The following is a 20,373-nucleotide window of genomic DNA, read 5'->3' as shown; positions in this document are numbered from 1 at the left end:
AAGAAATTAATCATATTCTGCTTTGTGGCTCTCTTCTATATTTTGCATAAAATTGTTATTTAACTCACCAAGTATTTTCCTTGTTAAAATTAAGCTGTAAACTCCTTGCGTTTTTGTTTATATTCTTTTCCAAACACCCCAAAGAGTGCTAGGCACTTCATCGTAACAGGTCTCATACCATGAATGCCTTTAGTTGTTTCTAGGACCCTAGTTTTACCTCTCCAGCTAGATGTTGTTAGGCTTCTTTTAAATTCCTTGGAATGCCTAGTCCTATTTAGGGCAAGAAGTGCTCATTCAATAAGTTCTTCCTAAATTGGAATTCTCATTCTTCTATATTTTATTGAGGGTTTTTTAATTGAAGGAACAACTCAAAATGTCCTGTTGATACATACCACTGTTGTTTCCTTTAATAAAAACTGCAGAAATTTTGTACAGATGTTTGCCTAACTGTTCTGTAAGAAAAGAGATGAGAAACAATAAAGGTAAAAGACTGGAACCACAGACTCTTGGGATACTCTTAGCAGTAGAACAGGTGTGGAAGGCTAAAAATAATCCTTAATACCCATTATCTGAATATAAATAACCAAGAGGTGGATATTCTGTGGTTCATACACTCTGGAGTCTCACCTGACGATAAATATATGGCAAATTTCACTGGCTTACTTCTGATAAATCAGAACTAATCTTTAATCGTGACAAAATATTCATAATCTAATCCTTTTATCAAACTGACTATCACTGCAGGAGTCTCATGTGTTTGCACAATTAAAAACCCCATGTTAGCTGTATATAATAAGGTATTACATTTGATGCAAATCCTTTTCTATTGAAATAAGTGCCAAGCTGACAGCAGGAAGAAGCTGATAAGAAAACAACAAGGCATTGCTGATGGCATTCTCGATAACTGAATACCTACTTGTAAGCATCCAGTCTACAGCGAACTACCAAAAGTGCTCCTTTTTTAAAAAGCACAGATCAAGGGAAGTGTCCTCTGCTACATCTCAGTCACAAAGGCAAGAAATTATCTAAAATCAGATAGATAAATGATACATAAATGACAGAAAGGAAGAAAGGATGGAAGGAAGGAAGGAAATGATAATTTTATATCCACCTGTGGGCCTGGCACTAGAAACAGTGATACAAGACATTATCTGCTGCTATATCCTAGTTATAGGAATACCTACAACTTTGAAAGCATTGCGATACACTAATTATACCACATCCAAACAATATCTAAGCAGAAGAAAATAAACAAATGGATGTGAACTTATGTGTTACTGTTCTCTGCTATGAAAAGAGTGAACTCCTTGTTTTCAGAGTCAGTATGAAGGGCTTAAGACCCTAGTGTTATCTTCTATATTGATATTACAGAGTTAAAAACAATTTTTAAAATATAGTATCTTATAGAACTATTCCATAATTTTGAGAAATATAAAGAACACAATCTTTGAAAATCCTTTCCTCCGAGGCCTAAGTGCAAGAAAAGAATTCAGAATACCCAAAAGGAGGAAGAAAGTTAATGAGATGGGACATGGTAAGGAAAGTTTAAAGGAGTGAGGACAGAAGTTGAATAAATCCTTTAACAGTTACTTAGTACTCCCTCAACAAATAGTATAATTTTCCCACCTCATGCCATTGCTTATCGCTTTCCCTTCTCTATCAGTTTTTAGAAATTTACTGTGCTATCTGAGAGATTTGGTATCATAGTTATTTCTATATATATTTCATCTTCTTCACCAGATTATAATATCTTGGAGAGGTGTCTGTTTTAAGAATCTTTGAACCACGTGTATAACACTGTGCTTTATTCTAAAATGTATTAACTTCATAAACACCAGTCCATACACTTAGAAATATATATTCTTACCAGTTGTTCACAAATATCTTTAGAGTGTTTGACACATTAGCTTGCCCACCATACAACTCAGTAATTATTTGGAGGCATAAATCAATGAATGAAAGATAAAGATATAATTTTCAGAAGTCAAGCACAGTTCCATAACCGGGATATAAACCAAAGTAAAACTTCTCTGATTTACGTGGTTTGTAAAAGTTTCTAACAGTTGAAGGTAGAAGGCTTCCATTCCATGTAATACTCTCAGCTTGAATTAGCTTCAAATCAGTAACTTGTCTGAAAGCTCAGTTCATCGTGAGCTATAAAATGTTACACTCAAGGGCTTTAAATACTACTAACACCACGTACAGGCTTGGGAGTACAGCGCTGTGTGCTGTGAAGCAGCAACACTGCTCTTCTGAAAACTAACATGTACTCTTAAGCCACAGATATAAACAGGGTAAGCATATTAAAGAATGAATGACCAGGAAAACATCTTTATCACTGCAGATTAAAGACACAATGTATATCTAATTATACTACACACATTAAAATCTATTATGCTATTTTAAGATTTTTAATGCCTTACAAAAATTACAGCTAAAAAAATGAGATTATCCTAATTTAATAAACCATATCTGAAGTTGCACATTTTATAGCTAATTTTAGCACTATTTTTATTTACAAAAAGTAGTCTAATACTTAAAGTAGTACACTCACACATAACATTACATATTTTATGTTAGAAATGACAGTCATTTCTTAAGTATATTTGATGTCATTACTATGAAAAAGAAACACTGTTAAGATCTTGCTACCGCTGTTATCTTTGATCCTTCAACTTTTCCATTTCAGCAACCTCATTAATGTCAAAATGCCATTAGAATGTCTGCCCACTTTTAAATCTCTACAGCCTGGGCAGGGCAAAATCTTTTGGGTTCAATCAAGAATGCTTTCTTTTTGTATTCAACTAAAAAGCAGAAGAGCATCACAAAGGTCCGCCTATTACCTTGATTAAAGAAAAAGGACCACATGACAAAGATAAACGTTACAACGTAAAATGCCATGTTTTAGACCTGAATTGGGCATTTTAAAAATTTGCTTTAAAACCGTTTTAGTTTTTGATTGACAGATTCCTATAATGTATGTAACCAATACCACTGACAGGACTTGTTTTTATATCAGTACCTTCCTTAGGTTGGGTAACACTGGAAGCAGAATTTAAGCCAGGAGCTCTGAGAGGCTTATAACGCTCTTAGAACTATCAGTGTTGCCATGAGTAAAGCAGGATTGGGTAGAGTGAGAAAGGCCCAGCAAACTCCTCAGGGAGGGAGCTCTGAGGCTGGCAGAACCCTTCAGAGATGTCTAAAAATGAAGCAAAAGATGAGAAGGCCAAGCCTTTGTACTCTGGCGTTCAATGAGGGATGCCTCTGGGCAGAAGGATTTAAGATCCCTTCAGCCCATGGCAGTTCCTGGGCAGGGACTCACTGTGAGCCCATCCACTGGGAACTCCCTTGGCAGGGGGGGAAAACGGGCCTGATCTGAAGGGAGAATCTGGAGGGCATACCACAACGTCCACTGCAACACTGTAATGGTGTAAAGAGTTTAATGGACTGTTTTCAAAAACAGGTCTTTTAATACCACTTCTCATTTTCACGGTTTTTATTGTATTTTATCTTCTTGTACATACTGACATGTCAATACTGTTTACTAAGGGATATTCAGTGGGTTTCCTATACAGCAATGAACCTTAACAGGCAGCTTTTAATTGGCCCACATAGGAAACCACATTACTATTAATTTCACAGCTACAGCATAAAATAAAACCATTGCTTCTCAAATTCTAGAGCAATTAGACCTCTCGGCTATTTGGCTAACTCTGCTTCATGAGACCCAATGCAGTTAATTATATTTTTTGATGTTAATAGTCTCTGTCAGTCTCAAGCATAACTTCTCTTTGATGAATATTTAAATTATGTTTGAATAAAAAATAATCTTGGTTACATTTCATATTCAGTGATCATCACAGCTTAATAAAGGTCTACTTGTCAAGGGTTGAAATAAATGGCAATGCACATATAAAGGTTCTAAATCAATGTATCAGATAATATACCTGTAATGACCATTATCTATCTCAATCCAACATACCTGTTTATATACATTTTTAAAAGGTATAGTCTCATTCACATAATAACTCACAGTTAGATTTCAAAAGTTACTTATAAACAGTCTTTTAAATTATATATACAGAATTCCATGAATGAACGATGAGAATATCTTAGGACTGCGTCATAAGATAATTTAATGTATGGAATAAAATTACCAAATTTTAAAATGTCCTAGAAAATTCAGCATTCATTCTCTTTCCTCCTATTGCTGTATTGTTTTAGAAAGTTCTAAGAGTAATAATAAAAAAAGGTTTTGACTTACTAAGACTTTTTGATTATAAATGTTATAGAAATTTACTGAAATCATTACTTACTAGTCATTAATGATTACTATGAAATCATCACACAGTAATTTAAAAATAACATTTTTCTCCACATAAAGGTTTTAATAGGAGTGGGAGGTGAGGGTGAAGGAAACTTCCCAAACTGGGGAATTGGGAGAGTGGGAAGAAAGTATAAAAGTAAAGCTCATTAGTATAATTTCTTGAAAGTTTGTTTAAAAATCATGTAGTTTAAAAACTCCCTTAGTTTAGTCTATATTATAATAGTAAGGTTTTAAACCAAGCATTTATTTAACATAAACTGTGAAAATGGGTTTTTCTATCTCAGCTCTTTTACTGAATGAATATTTTGTTATCTACTTAATTAAATAAATTAATAAATTGATTTGTTAATTTTTGACTCTTTCTTCTCTGAAACCCTAAATCTTTGGAGATTAAAGATAAAGGAGACAAAATGAGATAAAATTAAAAAGATACAAAGAAATATCCTAAAATGTACATATCAACCTAAGACTGTCTAGTGGAACACTGTGCCAATTTCAAGAAACTAACACATTATAAGTAAAAACAGCAGGGGTGGATTCAAGTTTTGTAAGGTCTACAGCTTATAATACTTAGGGGTACCAATTTAAGGAAAAAATAGAAAAGAATTGCAAGTAGAAAATGAGGTACCAAAGTGAATACTTATTTAGAAAAAAAAAAAAAAGGAAACCACAACAAACAACACAAATTTTCAGAAAGCCTAAAAGTATCGCAAGTTACAAAACCCAGAAAACTAAAAAACATTTTAATAATTTAATTGCCTCCCATTCCTTTACAATTCTTCCCTTAATTTTTTCACCATATATCTTAGGATTGTCTCTTCACAATTTCATAGTGTCACTTTCTATAATTTTGCTTTTCCTCCTAAACAGCTGATCAAAATTTATTTTTCATTATTGATGGTTTGGATACTTTAGGCATGTACCTACAATGTCACAGGTGCTCATGTGCATTGAAGTGCTACAGCCTGTACTCCACAAACACAGGTATTCTGATACATTCTATTTGATATGATACTCATTAAAAGGGGAGAACACTATGGGGCATTTACAATTATAAGTACTACCTTTGGATATGTTCTCTGTGTACTACTGTATATAATCCACCAAGAATATACAGGAGAGAACTTCTGTTTTGATTAGTTATCTATAAGAACCCTTTAATGACTGAAAGAATTTTCCAGCCTAGCTTCTGGTTCCACATATTCCAAACATTATTTCTCCACCACTGACCACATATCTCAGGTACCATGGGACACTTTTAAACTGCAATATGACATCCGGCCTTACATATTTACGTCACAATCAGTAAGGCAGTATAATGAGTAACAGGAGTACTTCTAGAGGCCAGTTCTTCACCAGAATAGCTAACAATAAGTAAACTGTACATGAGTGTCTATAAACCACATAAAAATACCCCCACTAAACTCAAACTGAATTTATCACCGACTGAACCTCCACTTAACAGAATCCCCAAATGCTCTTAGCTACCCCTAAGCAGCCATAAATGAGAGAAATTGTAACAGAGAAGTCAGAGAATGAAATCAAAACCTTAAAAGATTGTGTTTAAATATCATACTTCAGCAAATTTTACAAAAACATGACCCTGTGAGCCCACTGCTAGGGACCCTGAGAATACCTTGGAAGAGGCCTGTGCAAGCAAAAGGCTCTGACATTAAAGATTCATTACTAACTTCAGGATAAACCCACCTTTAGAAACAGTACCTTTTTCACAAATTACAGTTGAAGTCATTAAAAATGACAGACCTATAGTCTGAAAAACAGACAATTGTCTTGAGATTGACAACTTATACAGAGTGACTCTCATTTCAGACATTATCTTCAAGGCCGTGGGGCATTCTAAAACCACTTCTTTATTGGTTGCATATGACAAGTGAAGAAATATTGGGAGAACTGCAACACATATTAGCTACACGATACACTTGATTGGTTTATATGAAATAAATATTAAGATTACAGAGTGGCTCACTTCTTTATATTTCTTCAAAACTAGACTCTTCCTAGAACCATCTGAGAGATGTTAGCTCTCATCCTAATTGTGGAATAGCAAACAGCACTAAAAACTGTAACTAAATTGCTATAAGACATTTAAAGAAAATAGTAAGTAAAAAGAATGTCTCTAAAATCTGCAAGACATAAATATTAGTAAAATGCTATCAGAAATCTAATTACTCACAGTAATTTTTCTTAGGCAATATACAAAGGAGATATCCATACTGGTGTTTTCTGTTATTGCTGTTGTTGTTAATATAGTATAGGTGTGCAATCTCATTATATAATATATGGAAAAATTAATAGGGCCATAATAAATGACAGTTTAAGCTGTTTTTAAGCAATTGATATCAAATCTTTTTCTCTCTTCATTTAATAAAATTAGTCAATAGAGTATATTATGAATGATACCGACTCACAATTTCTATCCCGTTTTTGATGTGGCAAAGTCAAGCAGCTAAACTGCTAGTAAGAAAATAAAACAAGGATTTATAGTAAACCGACAATTAAAAATATTTTCTCCACCAAATAACATATAGGCAATTTTTTTTTTACTTAATTAGAAATCTCAGTAAAATAAAAAGGATAATGAGAATGGAAAATTCTCAACTTTACTCAAAATTATATTTCGTTATTATTTATGACATAATAAAATAATAAACAGCATATTTTCAGACAGTGGAATTATTCCAAAGCTTCAATGAATACATAAATTTATTTCCTGGTAATAAAAATGCCTATATGAACTGCATAAGATAAATAATTCCAAATTCTTAGGTGAACTTACAATTCATAATTTGTTTTAATTTTTTATACTGGTAGAAAATATGCTTTATACTACAGTTCAGTAGCATTTATCTATGAGTTTTTCGTAAGAGGAGAAAACAGAAGAAAAAGCCATATCCAAAGGAAAGATAGTGGCAATGTCTTGATTTGAAACTTTAAAATAAAATTTTATTTCTGTTCTCTACAACTGTGATTAAACAACTATATTTATTTGTTCCAAGTATAACTCTTTTTAAAAGGATGCTTGTAAGTCATATTTATATACTGACGCTAGTAGTACTGACTTCAGAAAGCACATACACACTAAAAAGAAATCATACTTAGGTACAAAACAAAGTACTCAAATGAGTATTTGAAAATAGTCTTATGTAAAAAGATTTAGCGTGCTTTCATCCAGTTATTTAACATTTGATTGTCCAATACATTGTAGTAATATAATGCTGAATTAGACCTGGTTTCTGTCACTAAATTGATTTGTTTAAATTTACTTTGTAAATAGAAACCCATGTTTAGTGTGTAACAGAGAATGTTCTAAGAGAGTAAAAATCTACAAGGTATATGACAATACATGTACTACTGAAATACCACTGTCATCTCATCCATAGCACTCACCTCTCAAATGAGAAAGCTAGCATAAGTGATAACTGAGACTATGAAGATTATTATAATATTAAAATTCAAATGGATATTCATATTCACTTTTATTTATTCTCCTCTCTTTAGTTTCAAAAATAAAAAACACTTCTAATAATAAAAACACCAGAGTTTAAATGAGATATGTCTTTACTTCTAAAAACTATATTCCCTATCTCTCATCTGACAGTAGCTGTCCAAAAATAAAATCAAATTCAAACTTTCATGGTATTATTTAAGGCTCTTAATTTCACTGAATAATCCTTAGGAAATATAGTGTCCTTAGGGAAAATGGTTCTGGCCTCCTTGACCACCAGTACACAAAGGTAAAACCCACATATTAAGCACCAGTAAAACCAGCAGGTCACACTTGTACTCTCAGTGTTCATTATCCAGCAGAATTATTTTACTAATTTTCATCTTAAAAGGAGAAACAGAGGACCCTGTAAGGCAGAATCTCTGATGTGACTGTTTCTTTCTTCCACATTTGAAAAGGAGGGTCATAAGGGATATTAAGATGATTTGCCTTCTAAGCCATTTTATAATTTATTAGTCTTTCTTACACACTAAATGTGAATGTTTAATATGGTTCATGTTTATTACTGCCAATAGTCTTTCCTTTCTATAATGCGTGCTTTGGTTTAAACGCCTATCAGTAAGTGACATGCAAAGTATGTGCTCAATTAGATATACCAATTAGAGCTTTAATTGTTATTTATTACTGTACTAAGGTTCAAGAGTTTGTGCTAGTAACCTCCCAATCCCTGGCCAAAGAGAGGTGCTTGTAATTCCAGTTAGCTGTCTTAAAACAATTCAGCCAAGAGTGAAAGAATTAGTGCAAATCCATCACCCAACAGGAAATAACCTAAATACATCTCAGAGATGATGAGTTAGCAGCATCTGAGTTATTTATTTTTGCCCAGATGCATGTTTTCTTAATGGACAAATGGTTGATAAACCTGACACCACAGATAGATAAAAGCACTTGGGATAAACAGCATAAAGGTAAGGCTGCAGTTTCTCAGAAATGGCAGGCTTAGACCCTATGAGAATGAATAGGTACACTGAATAAATACTAGGCAAGAGAAGGGTACCCCTTGACTAGCAACTATTGATAATAACGCAAGAACAAAATATGTCAACCACTAAAATATTACAAAACATCAAATTAAATGATGGAACAGATTTAGCTAACTTTTCCCTCTAAAAAAATGTGATTAATAAGAAAGGGATGTGAATATCTTAGAAAGATGAGTTTTAAGTTTATTGATACCTATAAAGAAGTCAGGGAACAAAAAAATAAGTAAAACTTCTTTTGGGCTTCCCTGGTGGCACAGTGGTTGAGAGTCCGCCTGCCGATGCAGGGGACACGGGTTCGTACCCCGGTCCGGGAAGATCCCACATGCTGCGGAGCTGCTAGGCCCGTGAGCCATGGACGCTGAGCCTGCGCGTCTGGAGCCTGTGCTCCGCAACGGGAGAGGCCACAACAGTAAGAGGCCCGCGTACTCCCCCCCCCAAAAAAAACCTCTTTTATATAGCTCTGACTAGGATACAAAGTTTCTTTATGAAGACTGAATCATCAATATAAAAGTTGAAAGGGTTGTATGTCAAGGAGAGTATGCCCACACAGAAATCTGTTATCATGAAGTTTGTCAGAGAACACTGGCAGAACTGTGACTACATTTTAATGGATTTTCTTGGTTAAATTCTGAGAATCTTCGAACATGCATCAGTTGTCATATGAAGGTTTTGTGTGGATGTGTGCATGTATTTAAGTATCTCCTTTCTTTAAATATTTTACACACACTTAATATCTATCAGTATACTTGAAAATAACAGAAGTATATATACAAAACTAGATAACAGAAATTTTTAAGAATAATTATTAAATATTATTTAAGAATCAATTTTCATGCAACTAGGATATTAATTAATGAGGTTTCAGGTATAGAGGATTTGAGGTTTCAGCCTCTGTGTCAAATAAATTACCTTCTTAAAGGTTCACAAAGTAAAAAGAAGGATATCGTGTTGCCATTCCTCCTCAAAGATATTTTAAAAATAAGTGAGGAGAATATACATGCTACAATGTGGATGAAGTGTTTTGACTGCAATGACAGTTGATTCTCCAAGCGAAACAAGAGAGAGCTATACTATGATGAGTCCCAAATTCCTCGGCAGTTCCAAAAATCTGTTATTCAATAACTCTCTTAAAATAGAAGCAATGGCCTATGGTTTTTCCCACCCATAAAGAGTCCTTATGAGAGTTATGTGCCTTGCTTCGTAGCAAGAAGGGAGGTGAAGAAGCCAATGCACTCATCTTCCCAGTCTCACTCTATAACCTACTGTAATGTAAAGAACCACGGAACAGAAAAAAAGTAACGCACATATGTATAAAATAACACATTTCTTCAAATCCTCAGGCACACAAGAAATTATCACCACTTCAATTGCTGTTGAGTTAACATTGTTAAATAAAATGTAATTATTATACTTGAAGATAATAAGTTGGGACACTGATAGGTTTATAAAAGGAAAATTCAAGGATAGAGAAGTTATTGAATGGGATATAGGATGGGAATAGATTAATCTGGTCCCTACTCTGTGCTTATGTCCATCATCCCAATCTTTGTGGACAAGATCTAGGCTCTGAAATAAGTTTTGGCTCTTACTTAGCTTAATTTAATTAAATTGTTCCCATGTTCTAGAAGCTAGATTTTTTCCCCCTTAAGTTAAAAAAAAATCTCTGAATTGTACTCCTACTTCATAAATCTAGATTATGTATTTATTCCTTGCCTGGATGACTGTGACTAGAGTGGTATCTAATTCATATGGCCTATGCAAGCCTGAATGATATTTTCTTAACTTCTATCCTGAAACTCTCCTATCCTGAAAAATCCTAATGCGTTCTTTTATTTGAGCTAAATAGAATAAAAATCTTCAGCAGCAGTGAGGAAAAAGTGAATCTCTTTTATACTTTACTTGGCTTATGAGACACTACCCTCCTGTTCTTGTTCTGATTTCCTTGATGGTACCTTTACCTCTGCCCCTTAAATGCAGGTGCTCTCTAGAGCTTTTTGCACGCTCAAACCACATAACTTCTGTAGGTAATATTATCTGTTCACCTGTAACTACCAAGTATATGTTTATGTTTGCTTCATCTGTATGTTCTTCTTTCAACACTCTTGTAAGTGCCAGATCTGTAAAAACAACTGTTTGCTGAACTATTTATTTATATTCCACCATGTTTCCCAAATAACTTAAAGGAACTTAAATAGGTAGTTTAACAACCAAAAATATACTGTATTTTATTTAATAAGTAACCTACTGTAGTTGTGCTATGAGGTTCTAGCCAGTTGGTATCCATATGTGGGCTAAAAAAATTGGCTAAAATCTTTGAAGGAATCAGGCTAGTTCCCTAAGTCTAGGACACTATTTACTTCCTTGGGCAATTTCAACACACAAAAAAAGGGCCTATCTTTGAATCAATTACACAAAATATACCTTTCCTACTGCAGGGAAAAAACTGAGGCATGTATTCTTATCATTTTCTTGAGAGCAGCACATATTACTTTTAGAACCTCTTTGCACTGACAGAGGTACACTGATGTACATCTGATAGTATGAGTTAAGACTGAAAAACTGGACCTACCTACGCCCATTAACCTTACATTTAATATTTTTTTTAAACCCAGTAAACATTTACATACTTTCTTACTTTCAGATCTCTTGGCTGGAGTGCTAATAAAAAAAGAAAAACCTAAGGACAATTACAAAGCATAATCTAAGCACCAAACCACCTTGATGATGAACTGGCAAGTTCTTAGAGTGAATAAATGAACAAAGGGACAGTTATAAGCAATACCAGAAGAGGATCTCAGGTACAATTTAGCACATCACTTTAACTAGATTGTACCCAATGCTACAAAGAAACAGTATTGTTAGCAAAATTCTAATTTACTTATTCATCAAATACTTCAGAGTAGTAATAAGAGGTGTTTTTTTTCTTTGCTTTAATGAATTCAAAGTGCTGAAACTGTTTCATATTTAAGTTACCCCACTACAATTATCTTCAAAGAGTGCTAAAAAAATTATCTCTAATGGTGATCATTTTATAGAGTATTAAAACACGTATCATTTTAGGAAGGAGTTTCATTTCTCACTTTTTAGGATGAGCCATTCAGTGTACTTAAAAGACAAGTAGAATCAGTTAGTAATAGAGTCTTGGTTTCATACCTTTAAGTGAGCAGGAAATAGAAAATAGAGAATAAATAACAATTATTGATACTTTTACTATCACCACAGTCAAGAGTTACAAGTGTGTTTATTTACTTGACTCTCAACTGATGAAGTGATGACAGTGGGGGTGGGGGGTGGGGGTAGAAAAGCCTTGAATTATAATATAAACATATTTTATGGTATTGAAATGTCTGTGCCTATATCCATTATTATATTTAGAAAACAGGGAGTTTCAAATTTAATAGAAAAATATCTAATGCTTTTATTTAATTTTTCCAAAGAGAAATCTCTTAAATTAAAGAAAAGAAGTCTGATTTTCTACATTATTAACACATTTTTCTGATGATTATAAATGGAAAAATTTGTCAAATTATTAGGAATTTGGTGAAAATAACTCTTACTTTATTTGTAAATACTGAAAGTGTATCTTTAAATTTAAAAAAAATAGGGACAAGTATTCTACACATTCAATAGTTATTCTGTAATAATTCAGCTGCAAAAATATTGTCTACCTAATTTCCTTACAGCTATTTCAAACTATGTAATAGTCAAATATGGTGGACTTCCTTTAGGGTTTATAATCTGACATACACAGAATGGAGTACTTATAAATTACCACTATGAAACTCATTTTTAAGTCTCTTAACATCGTCTTCCTTGTCAATAAAGTGTTCATGTTTAAATTGTCATTGTGTTGATTAAATAATAATAAGCCACTAGTATAATACAACAATATAAAAACGGAGTTTCTACAGGCAGTTTTGGAACTAACCCCTTATTTTCCCTAACACACCGTAAATTGTTCAGAGATTTTGATAGCAAGGAAATTACAGTATGCTTTCACAGAATTTAAATACCCCAAACTCTATTTCCTTTAAAATGTATTATCAAAAATGTAGCCCTGCTTTTATAACATAATGAAACAATGAAAATAACTTGCTATCTTAACTTGTACATTTCCTATACTATGCAATTACAGTTATATTAACAAGTATGATAAGGCTTATGTGTTGTGCTAGATATTTAACCATGTATTTAAATGTATAACCCCACAAACAAAAGTAAGTTACCTACAAAGCACAATTCCTCAGGGCCAGCTCTTTTCAAATTCTCTTTGTACTAACTCCCACTGCTTTTTTGCCTGTCAGTCTAATAAAAACAGGTAATTGTACATAATCATTTTTCACTTCCTATTTCTCTCTGGCTTAGTTCTAGATGCTCATGTGATATCACTACCACTGAACAGTCGGATCAACATATTAAGAATGAATAAATGGTCAGTTATCAGGGGTTATCTTTATTGTCTGCCTGCTATAGGCAGTTCTCAATTTTTTAAATACTATGGGCCAATTGTTCTATTACAATTTTATTGGAGCACAGAATCCATTCTTCTAAAGAAGGTATATTATCCTACGTAGTTTGTTTCACAAGCCAGATTTCAAATCCTACATAGTCCATAAAGGACTTTTGTTTTTTTAAAAAAAAACAAAATACAAAACAAAACAAAAAAACACAAAAAAACTTTATCCAGTGCCATTTGTGCAAATAAGATTTTACCTTAATTTTTTACAAACTACCCTTTAAAAACTAAAAATAAAAGCATTTTGATGGAAATCTTTCAAAAGTATTATATATGTCCTCTTGTTTATTAAAAATATCTTGATCAGTATCAACATTAACAAAAAACTTACTATAATCTGCTATCAATAAAAATATGCTAATACCTATTCTGTTTGAAATTAGAGATTTTACAGCAATTTGTACCCACAGTCTTATAGACTGGATTTTTAAAAAAGTTTTTCCATTATTTCCTTAATCGCTCTTATCACCTTTAGATGATTTCACTGTGCCTACACTGATCAGACCTCAGTCTAGAAAATTTCCTGCTCTACTTTAAGGTAGACTAGCATACAAGCTACAAAACTGGACAGAGGACTGTTTTCAGTGGGGGAAAAGAGGCAAGAGGAGAGGGTGTAAGCTTTGAATAGAAAGATAAAGGGTTTTCCCAGTAAACAAAATACAAAATCAACATTGTATAACTCTGTGAAACTTCTGTTCCTTCAGAGTCTCTATGTTCCAAATAACTGGGATTGCTGGATATTACTTTCAATCATAACAAACACAATTTTAATACCTTACATATAAGAAAACTCTAATTAAGATGCCAAGAGTACCAAAATTTACGAAAAAAAAAAAGAAAAGATGCCAAGAATTAGGTGCTCTGTGTTAAGGCAGAGGAAAGTCCATACCCATTGTCAGCAGTTTTTTGTATTCTATTTACTTGTAGAAACACAACTGTCCAGTTAAGAGATATCATTCATATATTTTATAGTTTATAACACACTTTCCAACACATCATTTTTAAAACACAAAATTAACCAAAATTGGTATATTACCCAAATAACTTTCTATCTTCCTTCCTTCCTTCCTTCCTTCACCCCCCTTCCTCCCTTCCTTCCTATTATCTATATATGAAGAAAAAGAGAGAGAATGAGCGCTATATGTTTTAACTTTCTTAATCTGTTGTTTTTATTTTGTTTGTTTTTCTAAAACTGAAGATCAATAGAAGACAAGCCACAGATTGAGGAAATATTTGCAAAAGACATATCTGATAAAGGATTGTTATCCAAAATATATTTTAAAAAACTCTTAAGGGAATTCCCTGGCAGTCCAGTGGTTGGGATTATGTGCTTCACTGCAGGGGGCACAGGTTCAATCCCTGGTCAGGGGAACTGGGATCCCTGCAAGCCATGAAGCGTGGCCAAAACAATAAAAATAAAAAACTCTTAAAAGCTAAACAATAAGAAAACAACCCAATTACAAAAGGGGGCAAAAGACCAGAACAGACACCTCATCAATAAAGATACACAAATGGCAAAGTAAGTATATTAAGAGGTGTTCAACATGATATGTCATTGGGGAATTGTAAATTAAAACGATGAGATATCACTATACACCTATTAGACTACCCAAATGTAAAACACTGACAATACTAAATGCTGGTGAGGTGTGGAGCAACAGTAACTCTCATTCGTTGCCAGTGGGAATGCAAAATGGTACAGTCACTTTGGAAGACAGTTTCGCAGTTTCTTACAAAACTAAACACACTCTTACCATATGATCCAACAAATCATGCTCCTTGGTATTTGCCCAAATGAACTGAAAACTTATGTTCACACAAAAACCTGAACAGATGTTCACAGCAGCTTTATTCATAATTGCCAAAATTTGGAAGCAATCAAGAAATCCTTCAGTAGGTGGTGAATGGATAAACTGGGGTACATCCAGACTATGGAATATTATTTAACACTAAAAAGAAATGAGCTATTAAGCCATGAAAAGACATGTAGGAAACTTAAGTGCATATTACTAAGTGAAAGATATCAATCTGAAAAGGTTACATTCTGTAGGATTACAACTGTATGACATTCCGGAAGAGGCAAAACTGTATGAAAATAAAAAGATCAGCGGTTGCCAGAGGTTAGATGGAGGGAGGAATGAGTAGGTGGAACACAAAGGAGTTTTAGGTCAGTGAAACTATTCTGTATGATATTACAATGGTGAATAAGTGTCACTATAAATCTGTCAAAACCCACAGAATGTACAACAACAAGAGTAAACCCTAATGCAAACTGAGAACTTAGGGGGATAATGATGTGTCAATGTGAGTTCATCTACTATAATGAATGTACCACCATGGTAGGGGATGTCAGGATGTCAATGGTTAGGGAAGTCTTGCACGTGTGGAGATGGAGTATGATAATTCTGTGTACATTCTGCTCATTTTTGCTGAAAAAATTAAGTTTACTAATTTAAAAAAATTAAGGAACAATTATTGCCAAAGACCCAGACATTTAAACATTCTTGATATTATAAAATATTTCAAAATTTTGAAGGCTTAAAAAACAAGATTACATTTCAATTACTTTTATTCTATGATGTATATAAAAAAACTGTAATACATATTCCTTCTGATATGTCAATCTATATAAAAATGATATAGAGATTTAAATGTTGTTGAAATATTATAAAGTAGAAGGCAACATTAGTAGGTAAAACCCTAACTCACTTCAATGAATAGGCTGAGATACGCATTGTATCTATCCAGTCTGGAGTTATGATAATACTTTTACGAATTTGGATGTAGTAACTAAAATGGGATAATAACACGTGAACATTTACCTTTGAGTCATAATTTTGAAGGCATCTGGGAGGTAGCAGTCTGTATTCTCCATCTGAAATGGGTCAGCATCACAAATCTTGTCGTCTGTCCGACCATAGTTAGCGCTCTCAATCATGATGACATCACTGCCGGGACATCGTAGATCTATAGAATAACCTTCACAGGATAATTCTCTACGAACTAACCCAAATGGTAAAGCTGCTCTGCTGAAACCTTAAAAAAGAAAAAAAAAAAATTAACTCATTTATGAAGTATATTATTTTAATAAGGCATTTTCAAGTAATATGAGTCATGTCTATATCCAAGAGATGTCATACGAAGTATGTTTTTCAAGCCATCATTCATATATTTATTCAATAATTCTCTGGATCTTTACTATGAATCACTAATGTATTATTACATTTTTAATATATATCTTTAGCTGGATTATTCATCTTTATAAGACAATTTTAAATTACTTTAATAAAATATTTTCTGTATAACCTAGTCACAATCAGAAACTAAATGGCCCTTTTTGAGTAAACCCAAAGAAAAATGACGCATTTGATCAATGGATTTATAACGAGTGACAAGATATACAAATACAGAATGCAACAATTTAAAAAAGAACGGTTTTCATTTACGAATGAAATCAAAGCTCTGCTACACAGGACACTGGCCTTACCCATTTAATGTAGACATATTAATTGCTGTTAATGGAATTATCTTAAAAATACATTTGTCTTAGCGTCTCCCAAAATAACTAAGACACTATGACAGTATCATACTTATGGCACAATAACTTATTTCAATTTGTAGACTCTTTACTGAAAACTGACATAAATGAAAGGATTCAGCAGATGGGCATTCAAAGGAGCCAGCACTGCTCCAATCCAGTCCAAAAAGCTGAAACCCCCCAAAGGGGCAAAATTTCTGAGACTCAGTTTTGTCATTTACAAAATGGAGATGAAACATCTATGATGTTATTATTTTTTCCTACCTGTATGACTCTAAAATGAGATAATGTACAGAAAAGCACTTAATAGAAAGTGCCATATGAACTTAAGTATGGTGTATTAGGCGGAATGTAGATAACTAATGTTCATGAGTGCTATAAAAAAAAAGATTCCAGGGCTTTCCTGGTGGCGCAGTGGTTGAGAGTCCGCCTGCCGATGCAGGGGACACGGGTTCGTGCCCCGGTCCGGGAGGATCCCACGTGCCGCGGAGCGGCTGGGCCCGTGAGCCATGGCCGCTGAGCCTGCGCGTCCGGAGCCTATGCCCCGCAACGGGAGAGGCTACAACAGTGAGAGGCCCGCGTACCGCAAAAAAAAAAAAAAAAAAAAAAAAGATTCCAAATAGAATAAGAAATTAGAATTTTAGGTTTTAATCACGGTTCTCAACCAGGGGTCCTCTAAAGTAGTAACAGAGCATAGAACAAAGGTAAAAGCAGAGAAAGCCGAGAACAGCCAACAACAACTATGTGTGGGAGAAGCACATCTCTGTGTGCTGGTGTGCTACCTATGGGTTACCTACCATATCAAAAACTTCTACACTGACCCAATTTTTTATTTCAGTTCTCTAACTTGTTGCCAGCTATAGCGTTTCTTTTATAAAAGACTAGCATTAATTTCTGTATTTTTTCTTATCTCTATCCTTTTAATTACTCTGCATCACATGAGTTATCCCTTATATCTCTTTTTACTGGAAAAAAAAAAAAAATGACATTCAGAAGTAAACTGTTCCAAGACATAAGCTTCTAAGTTGAAGAGCTAGGTTCTGTTCAGGTCAATCCAATGCTAAAACCTGTTCTCTTTAACTATTGCACAATGTCTCTCACTAATACAATAAAATAAACAGTCTCCTGGATAAACATGCATCTTCTTTCTAAAATGCAAACAATCCTGCGAAAGGATTAGTTAGTGGGCTGTACCTTGGTATGATTTAGAAAATCAGCAATTCTCAAACTTGGCTGAGTTCTCAGTTCTACTGAGAAAACTAAAAATGTAATTGGGATGGAGAGAGAAGAAAAAGACACAGCTTAGAGCACAGAAATCTTCAGGGGATTGAGGCAAACGCCAACCTTGGTAGGTTTTCACTAAGATTTATGGTCTTACGAGATTACATAAAGAGAAGCGCACTATCAATGAAGAAGGAATACAGAAACGGAGCTGGGCAATATCATGAAAAACAGTAATGGGGCCAACCTTTCAACCTTTTCCCAAGTTCATAAATAAACTTTTACATATGTTATTGCTTTCTTCCATTTGCTGATACTGTACTGCTTATACAAATAATTCAGCTTAAGCTAGTATTATATTTGTTTTAAATGAAAATATGTTTTAGGGTTTCAGAAGCAGACACACTTCTGTGGCAAAAAGCTGTGTGAAAATTCAAACAAGTGACATCATATAAAATTTTGGAGCACTGCATATTTTAAAGCCAGAGATGATTTGCAATTATAATACCTTGTAAATCATATTATTAGAGAATATTAAAAATATGAGAAAATGTTATTATAAGACTGACTTGGGGCTTCCCTGGTGGCGCAGTGGTTGAGAGTCCGCCTGCCGATGCAGGGGATACGGGTTCGTGCCCCGGTCTGGGAAGATCCCACATGCCGCGGAGCGGCTGGGCCCGTGAGCCATGGCCGCTGAGCCTGCGCGTCCGGAGCCTGTCCTCCGCAACGGGAGAGGCCACAACAGTGAGAGGCCCGCGTAACGCATAAAAAAAAAAAAAAAAAAAAAAAAAGAAAGACTGACTTGGAGCCAAAATTCACAAGTTGTAGTATTTGTCAAAAATATAGAATTGATTCTGAAGCACTGTGGTTTTTAACTTGAGCTCCTTAATTTTTGTTGTTGATAGTTTGCAGGATTATAGTTATGGTTCTAAATGAATTTTCCTCTGCTTTTGAAAGATATTTGAGAAGTTGCAGAAGTCTTGCTGTTTTGATAATTCAGAGAAAGGATTTTTAAAGCCTTAATATTAGTCATCCAAAAAGGTAAAGTATGGAAAAAGAAAAGGAAAAAAAATAGAAAGATCAGCACACTTTACTAATGTAGTAGATTTCCAATACAGAATTTTCTGAAGAACAGATCATGGTACTTATACTTTCATTGCACAGAACTGAATGAGTTCTTAATGGTGAATGTTGCTTTATTTAATGCTATAATATTATTGCCTTAAATCATGTGTTCTCTTTACTAAATTCTTGCTCTCTCACCTGTTTCCACTGAACTTTATACTTATGTATAAAATTTAAAAATCACTTGTTATTACCACATGGTGCTGTGGATATTCATTTTTAATATATATCTCCCCTGCTAGACTCTGATGATAGTTATAATTCTAATGCCTAGATTGGTACATGATACATAATTCCAATAACTGCTATCAAACCAAATTGCCAAGTTGAACAACTAGTATCTGTTTAAAACAATATAAATTACAATGCGTTTTCCTCTGTACTATCTATTGCCTTCGGCAGTGAAAACAAAGAGTGAGCATTAAGAAACAGATAAACACTTAATAATCAATAAAATTGTTACATCCTCAAAAAAAAATGTTTAAATTCTGTCAATTAATTATTTTCTAGGTACCACTGGAGTTCATTAGTGTTTCTCACAAAGACAGACATTTATGAACCTTCCTTTATTTAAATCCTGTGTTTCCAACTGGATATGGATATATATATATATATATATATATATATATATCTCCATATAAAACAAATATGAAGAAAAAAATAAAAAGTAAATATTATAGTAGCTAACATTTACATAGCAATTACAATGTTTAGATACTGTCCAAACTGCTTTTTATGGATCACCCTTTTTATGATCACCAGCATCATCAACAACTATCAACACAACAAAAAACAATGGAGTAGTTAACTGTAACAATACCCATTTACAGAGTATGAAACTAAGGCATTAAATAGTAAGTAATTCAGGGTCTCAAGGATTACTGTGAGTTAGATTCTAACGCGTGCAGGGTTCTCAGATTCCAGAGCCCATGCTTTTAGTAATGGCCATGAACAGAAAGGGATTCTGTGACTTCTCAAGCCACCATGTTGATAATACAAACAAGATTAACTTTATAATTTTTCATACCATCTGAAATTCACCAAAAAATGTTAGTGAATTTGACAGGAAACAATTATTTTAAAGGTTCACACAACATATAGATAATGATGAAAATTGTATTTGTGGAAATGTAGCGA

The 20,373-nt window shown here is 33.6% G+C and overlaps 1 protein-coding gene across 17 annotated transcripts in view; it reads right to left on the bottom strand.

Annotated features, from left to right (window-relative positions):
- Window positions 1-20,373, bottom strand: part of ADGRL2 (adhesion G protein-coupled receptor L2) — a 177,470-nt gene that overhangs the window by 64,037 nt on the left and 93,060 nt on the right. For all 17 annotated transcript variants that reach the window (XM_032633476.1, XM_032633545.1, XM_032633526.1 and 14 more), the window contains one exon: window positions 16,175-16,388. In XM_032633476.1, coding sequence (XP_032489367.1) covers window positions 16,175-16,388 — 214 coding nt within the window. The remainder of the gene's footprint in view (window positions 1-16,174; window positions 16,389-20,373) is intronic.

Source organism: Phocoena sinus, chromosome 1, assembly GCF_008692025.1.
Source record: "Phocoena sinus isolate mPhoSin1 chromosome 1, mPhoSin1.pri, whole genome shotgun sequence".
In the NCBI taxonomy this organism is placed as follows: Eukaryota; Metazoa; Chordata; class Mammalia; order Artiodactyla; family Phocoenidae; genus Phocoena; species Phocoena sinus.
The sequence above is the reverse complement of the archived record's forward strand: the minus strand, read 5'-3'. Positions and strand labels throughout refer to the sequence as shown.